This window comes from Lycorma delicatula, chromosome 3 (genome assembly GCF_047948215.1).
Source record: "Lycorma delicatula isolate Av1 chromosome 3, ASM4794821v1, whole genome shotgun sequence".
NCBI lineage: Eukaryota > Metazoa > Arthropoda > Insecta > Hemiptera > Fulgoridae > Lycorma > Lycorma delicatula.
In genome coordinates this window covers 79,235,621-79,248,385 of record NC_134457.1, presented here as the reverse complement: position 1 = coordinate 79,248,385, position 12,765 = coordinate 79,235,621, and the positions used below count along the sequence as shown (strand labels likewise).

Genomic DNA, 12,765 nt, shown 5'->3' with positions numbered 1-12,765 from the left:
CCACTTTAAGAGCATTAATTATTATAAGCCAAATGTACCAGTACAAAATAAACGTAATTTACTCATGTTTTGAATAACAATAATTTATAAATTGGTTTCACATCCAGTTTTATACGTTAATTAAATCATTAATAAATATATTAATATAATTAAACTTTTAATATTTTAGTATTGTGATCTTTGACATGCTGACACATGCAATTTTTAATAAGGAAAGTGAGATGGATAAAATATCAAACGCTTAATAAAATCCAAAAACGTCTGATCTAAAAACCATCATGCTAAATAAAGCACGATTCACCAATACTAAGTTCAGCGAGTACCTAATAAAATGAAGTATAGTATATTAAATTAATAATAGAAGTTAATTAATTAAAGTTACATTAAGGTAATTAATAATTTGAACTTTTTAAGATAAAATATAGTTTCTTTTTAACGAGTAGGTTAAATTTTTATTTATATAAGAGCCGATGGGTTGGTTTTTATTAAAGTGGAATTTCATAAAAAAAATTGAAAATAAGAATAAATTTACGGACTTTTTTCAGTTCTTTGTTTTATTAAAGAAAGTTGAAGAGGATTTTGTATAGTTCTCTCTTTAGCTGGGACGTATGATGAGTAGACAAGAAAAAACAAAGGTAATATAAAAATCAAAAGTAAAAAAAAATTAATAATATTAATTATTAGGCAAAGGCAGTTATTTAATTAAAAAGAACTGTTTTTTCTGCAACGTATAGCTTCAGAAACCAGAAATGAAATAGAATCAACAGATAAAAAAAATAATAAAAGCACGAGAAAAGTATAAATTTCACTAGGTAAAGAAAAGTAAAAAAGTGAACAAAAAATAATTGATACTTAATTTATACATCTTAATTTCTTTACACTGTAAAATTAGTACAATTAATGTAATTTTTGTGATAAATTTAAAAAAGAAAAATATTAATTTTCGCAGAATATTTTATTATCTGAATTATAAAAAACTAACTTTTTTTTGGTTTGAGTATGTTTAAATCTAATTTTTTTTAAACAGTTTTTGAAGTGAAAAGTTCTTTAGACGCTTTGTGTCAGAAATGTTTTATACATACGAATTACATGGGAACGTGGGAAAAAAATTGCTGACTCTTAATCAAAATCTGTAACGTAATGCAAGACGCTAAGTATATATATATATATATATATATATATATATGAAAGAGAAAAAGGCATAGAGCGAGAATAAATATATGCATATATGAGTGTGTAATATAATATGTAGCAGAAGAGGATGGGAGGTGGTAGAAAAAACTGCCGGTGATTAACAATAATTATCTCTCTCTATCTCTCTTTCAATATACATGCCCATACACGCGTATACGTATAGATTAGTATACGTTAAAGATAGACTGAATTTTAGTTAGCCGTGCCACATTGCTTCTCGGTTCTGCTTGTATACATATATACATTGAAATGTTTGTTTATTATATATATATATCAACGTATTTGTTTAAATGAAATACTTCAATACGTACTCATAATAACAGAAAAAAAAATTGTTTAAATTCAGTGTAAGTGTAACATATTATAATATTTGTGAAGAATACTGGATAAAAAAGTGAGTACTTCAAAAATGTATTTCATGTTTATATTTTTTATTATAACATGTGCACGTCCCACTTACATTCAAAAAGCATAATATTATGTTATTATGTATGTATATATATATATATATATAAGCATTTTTTCCCGCGTTCCCATGTAATTCGTATGTACAAGTTTTCACTTCAAAAATATATTTGTCTGTAATACATTTTTAAAAAATCATCAATATATTTTTTAAGTTTATTTATGTTAGTAAACGAATCAAAGAGAACTTATTTGCTTTAAACAAAATTTTCAATCACTTAGTTTTTTCTTATTATTATTTCTATTTTTTTCGTATTAGTGATAAATCTTAACCGTTCGTAGGTAATTATTAAAAATAGAATAATATAGCTTAATTTCAAATTATTGTATAATGACTTACGGAAAGAAAAGTTATAGAAAAATTTATATCGCCTTTTTTCTGTATTCTGAAAAAAAATTAATCGGGGGATAAATAAATGTATCCCTAATCTTCTTCTATACTATTGTTCACTTTAAACTTTACGTATTTCCCTACTGTATTGAGTCAGTGATGTAATGCATTGTATTCATCCAGAAGGCAAAAATTTATATCTTTATATTTGTTTTCCACTATTTCTGCAGGTTGTAAAGCATGTAAGATATAGGAATAACCAACAGAGTTACATTCTTTGAGAGAAATAGCGTTCACTGTCTTTATAGTGAACGCTAATTCTGTATGGTGAATAGTGCAAATTTCTTGCTTGTAGGATATAAGTATTTCAAATACCACATAAATTTCGGTGAGCAATAGCCCCCTGATTTGAAAAATTTAATTTGGTTTAGGAAAGAAGGAAACAGTAAATTACTTGCTATTTAAGTTTTCCCAACATCCCTGATGTGAGATCCTTGTTATTCTTGACAGGTACTCATTCGACATGTACTTGTTTGCTCAAATTCCATGAGTGCCTTACAGGCGCTTAATGACATGTATCCAGACACCTTATTGTCTGTGAGATTTAGTATGTTATTTCACAAATGACTCAACGAAACCCAACTGAATAACTGCTGGGGATGCAGCCGTGTTGTAATTTCAGGCAATGAGATCGCTGATAGTCTGGCAAAAGAGGCTTGTTTCCAGCCTCCTTTCACCAATCGCGTCGTTTCGAATGATCTTGTCTGTTTTTTGAGGAGAGTGTTTCATAACGAGTGGCAAAGTGAATGGTGTGCTACCATCGGCAATAAACTACGCTCAATTAAGAACACTGTGTCACCGTGGAACTCCTCATGCGGAAGTAACCGTCAAGAGGAGGTTATTATTTGCAGTTTGCAAATAGGACACACTCGGATCACTTATGGATATCTGATGACTCAAAGAGATGCACCACCTACTGATCACTGCGACTGCCAACTAACAGTGCATCACATCTTTGTCGATTGTATCTGTTATGCGTCATTGGTTACAAGTTTAAATTAGGGACTAACATGCGAAATATGTTGGGGAATAATGAAATGATGTTATTGACTTTCATGCGATTTATAAAGGCCGAGCATCTTGATTCAAGAATTTAATTATTTATTCGATCCTTTTTGATAGTGTATACCGTTTGGCGTATGCTGGACGGTAATTTTTGTTCTTTTAAATTACATTTTTAAAGTTTTTTACTGTGTTTTTAAAGTTTTTTTCTACTGTGCTTTTTGAGTTTTTATTTCGCGTTTAGCATACGTTACAAGCTTTTTCGTTTTAAAATATATTTTTACGTTAAACTAGATCTTAGTTTTTTAATTAATTTTTAAAATTTATTTACTACTTAGTATCGTGTAAGGATGCTAATAATGACGATTCGTTGTGCGCCCGGAAAAAGAAAAAAACAATTATTATGCTTTAGAATGACTTTTCCATTTTTTAGAATAACATGAGTTATATGCCAGATAGTCTACACGCCATTAACGGTTATGTTACATAACAAATTAAAAAAAATTACAGATTTGACTTAAATAAAATATTTTTTTAAATTTGCATATTTATTTAAAATAACTTAAAATTTAACGTATTTGAAAGTTATAACTCGGTGACAGAATTTTTAAATCCCTTAAAAATTAATAAATTACGTATAAATTTATTAATTTTCCTGTTATAACAATAAATATAAAGAATTGTAATATCACTCGTGATATGTTTTTGACGTGTATTGGACTTTTTCTTGTTTTTTCATTTAGAAATGAATTTAAAGTGATATCTCACTTTTCATATTCCTGTTTTTTAGTTTTAATTTTATTTATATCGTAAATATTAAATAAATATGAAGAAAATTAGTCGTTTCGGTGTAATTTTTTATTACTCATATCTCATACTTGGATAAGGAGAGGAAATTATAGCTCTAAGGTTGAAAGAAATTTAAAGAAAACTTACTTTCTTTTTTATTTTATTAATTCCAAAATATCTTACTTTAACTTGAATAGTTAACTGATAACGAAAAAGCTAACCAAACTTTACGATTAAAATATCAGTTATTTTGCATGAAAACCTAGGTGTTAAGTTTCAGGAGTAAAGATCTAATTACTCAAATCAATTTTTTTTAATAATTTTTGAAAACTTTTAATTATATAAAATAAGAAAAATTAGTTTTTAAAAGCAAATACCAAAATTTTCAACATTTTGCATACATGTTCCCTTAATCGAAGATATGGTTAAAAATAAATTTTATTTTCTTATCGTTGATATGATCTTCGATAAAATCAAATCTTGCACTTTATGTAAACATTAACATTATTATTTGAACTTTAGAACTCAAAAAATACAGTTAATATTTATGAGCAGTAATATTTTAAATATTGTTTAACATCTAGATTTTTCTGTTACTTTAAATATCCTTATTCCTTTTGAAAATCCCAGATATGTCGTATAGTACACATTATCGTTGTATTTTCTATTATACCCTTAAGAAATACGTCATCTTGAAAAGTGTAACTGTGAACTAAAATTTTGTAAATATCTTGAAAAAATTTCGTTGAAGTATAATATAAAAGCTTTTATGATTCTAGTTGATTTTATTGATTTAATTTCACTTGGTTCTTTTTTCCCCAAAATCGAAAATAAATAGTCTAAAAAAATTAATATAAAAACGTCAAAAAAATAATTTTCGCTAACAATTGTAGCTATTTATTTCTAATATATTTTCTTTATCACTACACTTTTTTCAAATATTTTTTAAAAATATTATAAGAGTTTTTTCGCGTCTTATGACGTATAATTTCATCATTATATTTAAATGAACAAAATAAATAATGAACGTAAAAAATAAATGTTTATAATCGATTATTAATTAAAAGAAAAAAATACTATCCAAATTAGTTAGTAATTTGTAATTGTTATTTCCATCCAAATTATTTGTTATTAAAAATCATTTACTATACGTTGTCTAGCAATTCATTATGTGCATATGAAGTAAAATAAATTATAAAGTGACTTAAACTGATCAAACAAATAAAAATTAACTTAAAAAAATTATAGAATTAAACTCAGATATAAATCAATCATAATTTTAAATATAATTAAGTAATATTTAACAATTTCATGGTTTTTAATTATGATAAAATTATTAAACACTGTAAATTTATATTATTCAAAAAATAAAAAATAAAAAATTCTCTAAGTTTCACTTTTTTATTACATTGTTTTTTATTTTATATTATATTTTATTCAAAACACAATCTTACATTAACATTTTTTCTTTAAATAGCTGGTACATTGAATACTTATTGTATAGAATATTCATAAGTGTATATATATAGTCTATTTTACTCATTTTACTTTCATACAAAAACTTCCAGATTATCATCATTATCTGGATAGATTACCGATCTTTTCGTAGATGTAAACTGGGTAACCAGGAATCTGCTTCTTCATGATCGAGACCGGAACGGACAGTTTGAATTTCCTGTAAAATTAAAAAAAAGTAAAATATTAATTAAATTTAAATATTAATTAGTTATAAACTAAATAAATCTATTAAATTATATGTATTATATTTTAATATAGGTTTGGAAAATTGAGTGAATTTCATTAGCTTTCTAATTCGGAGGATTGGGTTCGAATTTAACTGAATACCAATATTAGTTTAAAAAAATTATTGATTCCCAGGGAATTGATAGGATTTGTTTATAATAACTGACATAAATAAATGGTATGACATCTACACCTGTGTGAAAAGTTAGAGATTGTTTACCATGATATAGATCAATCATCCTTTTATGTACCATTGGCTGTAAAATGAAGTAGTTATATAGCTTAACCGTTAAATCCTTCACAAGGTACAACTCCTTTTTTTCTAGGAAATAATTTTAATTGTAATAGCAAATATAGATATTATTAATGCAATTAATATTGTTTGTTCTAGTTACTTCGTAATATAGACATATTATTACTGTTATAAGTGTATACAATAATTTCCCTACGTAGGTAGTATTTATAATATTAAATAGTGGAAAAATTACACGACAAAAACTGGTATATTAATATGTTTACACAATCTCACTTAATGATTTTAAGGCTGGTATAAGTGGTTAAAGGAAGGCAGAAACAAAAAATATATATATATATATATATATATATATATATATATATATTTTTTCAAAACAATTTTTTTTTTTGTCATGTAATAGTTAAATGTTTACTGGTTGCATTGATGTATAACACTTTCCTATTAGAGAGATATTTTGTTGTATAATTAATCTAAAAAAAATCTATTACATGAGTAATTTCGGAATATTTATCTAGAAAAAAATAGCATTTTACAAATCAAATAACATTCGAACAAGTTAACTGTTGTTATAATCAATTTGGATTTTCCTATATTTTTTTTTTAATGTTTGAAAATTTACAATTGTTTTTTTCGTGTTATCATGTAATGTAAACAAATAACATGTGATTTTTATAGTGTTCTAACCTAATGCGCTACGTACTAAAATAAATAATGAAGTGAATTTGTTTTTTTGATACTTTTTTATAATTATTGCTTCTAAATATGCCTCGTTTCAGTAATAGATAGATGTAAAGGAATCGGGAGTAGAATAAAAAAAAAACCGTAAAAATATTGATGAATCGCTATCGACGTCTGAAATTGATGTCGCAGAAAGAACAAATCTGTGAAATCGCCATCTAGATCTTTTAAAAAATTTGGAAAAGTGACTTGACTGTCTTTTAAGTAATCCAATATGTAGAAACCGGTATTATTAGCTTGCAAATAAGATCTACAAATGTGCATGTTGGTGTAGCAACACGGCTTGAAATTTTTTGCTCCTGTTGTAATTTTTCAAATAAATTAAGCCTAACTGATAATAGATCAATTGCAAACCTATTATGGTTTATCAGTAAGAAATAATTCTGGAGATTTGGTTGTTATGCTACGAGCAGTTTGGGTACCATAAATATTCTACGGACGAAAATTCTTTTCATGGATTGTGTCCACCTGGTAGTGATTCATGGTATCCATATAGAAAAGCAGAGGCCTTGGGTAATACGGATGAATACAAGCATAAACATACAATTCTACATCCACTCAAAATTCAAATAAAAGTTTCAGTCATGTAATTTGGACCCGTATACCCAAAAATACTTTTGTTACATTAAATACATTAAAGGTAGGAGTAGTATGCAGTGGCTACATTTAATAGAGGAGATATTTCAAAGTGTGATATTTTGAAAGAGTGTGAAGTCAATCCAGGAAGTAGGATTGTAGACACAATGAAAAATTTGGATCATAAGCGTGTGAGACGAGCTGATTCTGCAGTTAGTGTGTTTGAAAAAGAAACTAGGAAAAAAAGGCTGCTGAAAAGAAAACCTGATGACGACACATCCGCATAAGAAGTTGGGATGTATTAAAATTTACAGTTTTTGACGTTTTTTACAGTTTTCTGTTAATTTAATTTTTTAGGGTTTAAGGTACATTCTTTCTGCAACCAGTGCTTCAATATATCTGAAATTTTTACATGTGATTACGCTGTTTCAGTGAATTAAGCGGAGTTTTTCAAGTTAAAAACTGCATTTTTGAATTTGTAAAAAGGTTTTAATAAAACAATTAAAAATAAGATCCTAATTTTTTTTTTCACTTTATATAGCTTTTTTAACAAAATTAAATCAGGTTGTTAGAAAGTCCAAAAAAAATTGTAAAAATTTGAAACAGATCGGTGCAGTGTACTCTGAGAAAATATTTCTTAACATTACATTAGATAGGGATTCCTCCTCCCCTTAAATGCCTGAGTATAGAGGCAGCAGTCAGAAATAATTTCTCTGAAAGAAACGATATTCGCTTTCTGATTAAAAAAATTAGTTATCATCATTTGAAGGGTTGAATTTATCTCGGTTGAACTGGGATATTAATATGTAATCAATGTTCCATTCTGTTCAGTGAGAGTGAATAATAAGTTACTTAATCTTTCACTTTTTTAAAAAAAGTATTTCATTATGCTGATTAGTCATGACAATATTAATACTCCGAAATAGATTATGTCTCATATCGAAGTGCCTACGACCTCTCGATACTATATACGCGGACTCCAACAATACAGAGATGGATCTATCAAACAATGAATATAAATTAAGAATAGAACTACAAAGGAAATTTAATCTTGGAAACTAGAGAAACTAGTTTCATAAAATTTTAAACGATTAAAAAAAATAAGGGATTATCATTTTGGTTTGACGACGCCGGGATGGCTGATCTCGATTAGAGTGATTCAGCTAAAGGATGGTATGAGAAGGCGCCAGTTGCGAAAGAATTTGTGGGAGAATAGATAAACTTGGAATTTGGGTCGCGAGAAACGACCTCAAGTCCTATTAAAAAATACATATAATAAAATGTAAACAATGGCAGAAAATGTAATAAAAGCTAGGCTATTATAAAATTTAACTTATACGAACAAAGTTTTAAATAGAATTAAGAACTTATTTTTATAAACTTTGAACAACATGAGAAATTTACTTTCTTTTGAAATGAGTAAAAGACGCTTATAAGTATTTTATAAAATATGTTGTATTTACATAATAACGAGTCAAAAAACGCTACTGACATTATGTTTTCCATTAATTTTGCAAAAAAAAAGACGTCATTTAAAACTCCTTCTAAAGGGAATCTTTGTGTAATAAGTTAAGTAGGAGTGTTACCTTAAGCTGTTATTAATATTGATATAAAATACCTTTACGTACTTCAATGGTCTTTAAGTAGAACTCCAATAACAAATGAAGTATAATTTCCAGGTTAAGTATAAATTTGATCATTTTAAGTATCATACAAGTCATTTTGATTACACTAGTATTTTTGTTTCATATAAGCCCCATTAGATCAAGTTAATTAAGACAGCGTAAGAACGCTAATTTAGAACATAATATTGTAAAATGTTTGATAAGACTTTTTGTCCATTTTTAGGGCAAATAGCCTACTAATTGGCCACTGATAGCCTAGATAGCCACTGATAAATTCTAGTAGTATTCAGGGAATTTCAGCCAGAATTTTTTTTTTTTTGTTTAACTGGGATGGCATAAAAGGAATGTTTTATAGAACATTATTTTGGAAATTAACTTTTTTATTTACCTCATCCCTTCAGTTTCCAGGGCAGTACAATCGAGATGGTACAAAATCACCTCAAGTCTGCATCGTACAGACTTAATATTTATATACAGGTTTGAGAACTTACGTTTGTACGTTTTTGATTGGATTTGCTTTCGAACTTAAGTTTTTATGATGAATTTTTTTTAAATTATGGGTGAAATTCATACTTAGTAAAATACAAATATTAAAAATTTTAATATTCGATCTAATAAAGATTTTAATATTCGGTATACTAAATGAATAAAACAAAATGCAACGCACTTTTAATCATCTAATAATATTAAGTCGCCCGGATAAGATTAGAAGAACCAGTCATAAACACAAGAGCGACTGAAAACGTTTTGTCGTAGTCCTAAAACGTTTTGTTTATAAAATTTGATTCAGTCTGTTATTTAAAAAGTTTATTGTTTTAAATATTTGTTTAAATATATCTGGATAGTTATGACAAATATAGACACGAAATTTAGATCTACCTTTATACAAGGTTTCCAAAAAAGTGGTATAAATGGTTCTCTGGAAAGTTTTATTAGATGGAAATTTTGGCCGAATCAACTACTAAGGTCTTTAGAAAATTCATTGTGGTCGATTAGTTAAAACGTTGTCCCGACCCTAACCGGGAATTAAAACGAGACGTATGGTTTAGCGGGCAAGAACGTACGTCACCAAAGCAGTTAAGGAATTTATTTTTTTTTAATAACAGTACTTTGAAAATGTTTAAATTTTGTTGCGTGTTTTATATAGTCAAATTGTTACTAGATATTGTTTATAGTACGGCAGATATCAAAGCAATATTCTTTATCTATACAAGTTTGCTGCATCATTTGCGGCTTGATCGCTGCAACAATTTCTACTATCTTTTCCCAAAAGTGGCTTAAATCCCTGAATTTCAGAAAGTAAATGATGATATTGATATGTCTCTTAGAAAATATCAAACTCTGTGAGATATGACTTCTTGGTGGCTATGAAATAGCTTCGTCCTTTCTACCTCACCGATTAAAAAACTTTTTATTATGTCTTCGTCCCCTCAGATGAAAAGAGGTATTATAGCACTATCTCACTTATAATCGCATATTTCATTTATTTTTTAAAAAAGGAAGTAATTAAAACTTTTTTAGATAGTTGGTAGTCGTGATAATTTACTCTGCTGATAAAAGACCCTATAGGGTTTCTACAAAGTATAGTTGAAATGTGATACACAGTCGTTTGTATCTTGCACATTAAAATAATGTGGCATAAAATGAACGTTACATTTGCTACAGAAACTTGAGAAATTTTTTTGAAGCCGGAATGAGAAAACCGGTTTTCTCATTCCGTCAATGATGACTGCTAGTTGTCTTCCCTTGATCTATGCTTTCACTTCGTCATGTCATTATCCGAGATGAAATGAATACCAATAATATTTCTCTTTATTTGAGGAAAGAAGTGAGAATAGCATGGTACCAAATCTGGTGAATATGAAAGTGTGAAATAGGTTCAAATTTAGACTTTACAAGATCTTCGAAGGTTCACGAGATATATGTGGCTGAAGTTTGTTGCAGAATTTTCAGCTCCATTGTCAGTGGAACACAATTCACACACTTCTTAAAATGTCTACAATTTCTAAATATCACAGAATTTATAATCATTCGTCTTGCAGGTAGTCAGTCACATACACATGTTTGAAATACCAGATTATTGTCGAGAGGTTTTTTGCAGAGGGTCGTTTTTGAATTTTGTCGATTGCGGCAAACCATAGTATCCGGTATTCCATGCTTTGCCGTTTCTCACCACTATAAATGGCTTTTAGACAAAGATGAATATTACTAGTGTTCACTTTTCCCATTTTAAAGATTAAATAAGTGCACGTTGTTGTAGACAATGACGTATTAAATGTATACGTCAGAGAATCATATTGATTTGTTCTAACACAACCCCATAATAATGACGACAAACAAAAACTGTGATGGTGGGGGATCAACTAGTTTTGGAATGTTAATAGGAAAATGAAATTAAAACAAAGCAGCATCTGTCGTTTTGTGCGAATTTTATTCTTCCATTAAATTCTAGTGCGCATTACATTTCAACTGCCGGAAACTTTAAATCAAATTAAAATATCTTATTTAGTTACGTTAATCCCTTTTTCAGTTTTCAGTACTGATTCAATTATTAATATGAAAATTGTCCTCACTTGCTATGAAAATAACATGTTACATAAAATTTACGTCATCGTCAATTTTAAAAGTTTGAAAAATCAACATATTTAAGACGACCATTCGATTTAATCTCGCTTATCTCCGATAAACTTTGTATCTCTGTAATAGATCACATTCGAGTAAAGTTATATGAGTAGGTATTCAAGAATAGGAAGCTTCAAATTACGATGATGAATTCTGGTTCTTGAAAAAAGAATGTCATATACTCTCGATCTCTTCTTCCGTACCGGCATGGCCTGACTAGATATTTTCCTATTACTTTAAAATGTTTAATGTAAGCAGTTATTAGCTGATATGTTTAATCTATTCTATTGGAGGTTGTGTTTATTTACACTGAACAGTAACAATATATTAGACTACATTTCGCTAATATTAAATCACAATATGCTTTTTCTTACAAACGCCGTCATTTTCTCATTAAACCAACAAAATGTTAGCTGAAATGCTAATTAGATTAAATTCAGCATTTCAGACAAAGTAATTTATCCTTTAGTATAATAAAAGATTACTTTTAGACTACTCACTGTTATAATTCTTTATTAGAAAATCTATACGTGTATTTTATATGTACATTTAAATAAAATTTTCATCTTCTAATAATTTTATGTTCCATTAATTTTGTACAGGATTTTACTTAAAAGATTCTATTAAATTTTATAAGAGTTATACCAATTTATTTTGAATAGTTAAACTTTTGCATATAATTTAAAATCTGTCTATTTTAAATTTTTTATTCGAATACTTGACGTACAGTTCTAGGTATACATTACAAATTATTTCAGTATTATTTTCTGAATTTATTTTTAAATTTTATGTAAATCTTAAAGAAATTAAAATTATATAAACATTTTTTTTTCTTAATTTTTGCTATGAAAATCTATTACTGCTTTTTTAGCTATTTTATTAACTAAAAAGATGTAGAGTAAGTAGTTCGCCATTATAATTTTATTGCAATTATAATTAATTGTATATGGACCATCTGTTCTTTTTACTCAAATTAAATTGCTTTATACGTATGATTTTTCTACCGTAAACATCCAACAACATTTAATTAAAAAGATGAACTATAAGGTTGATAAACTGAATTGCATTTTGCTTAAAAAAAACAAAAAAAAAAAAAAACGGTAAATTAATGTTGTGCATGAAAGCAATAATTCAGTATAATGATCTTATAAACCGTACGATAAAATGACATGAAACGACAGTAATGCAAAATTGCATTCGTGAAACAGGCAATGTATATAAACTCAATATTGTTAATGTATGTGGAATTGACATGTGCTACTGTATCTTAGTGTGGTACTAAATAATACTATAAAACATCATGTATTTACGTTTGATATATATATATATATATATATATATATATAAAAAATCATATTCATTTT

The 12,765-nt window shown here is 27.4% G+C and overlaps 1 protein-coding gene across 1 annotated transcript in view; it reads right to left on the bottom strand.

Moving 5' to 3' along the window:
- Positions 1-5,237: 5,237 nt before the first annotated feature.
- LOC142320919 (uncharacterized) overlaps positions 5,238-12,765 on the bottom strand; it is a 139,965-nt gene continuing 132,437 nt past the window's right edge. Inside the window, exon 2 of the mRNA XM_075358902.1 lies at positions 5,238-5,516. Within this exon, the coding sequence (XP_075215017.1) occupies positions 5,433-5,516 (84 nt within the window). The 3' untranslated portion in view covers positions 5,238-5,432. The remainder of the gene's footprint in view (positions 5,517-12,765) is intronic.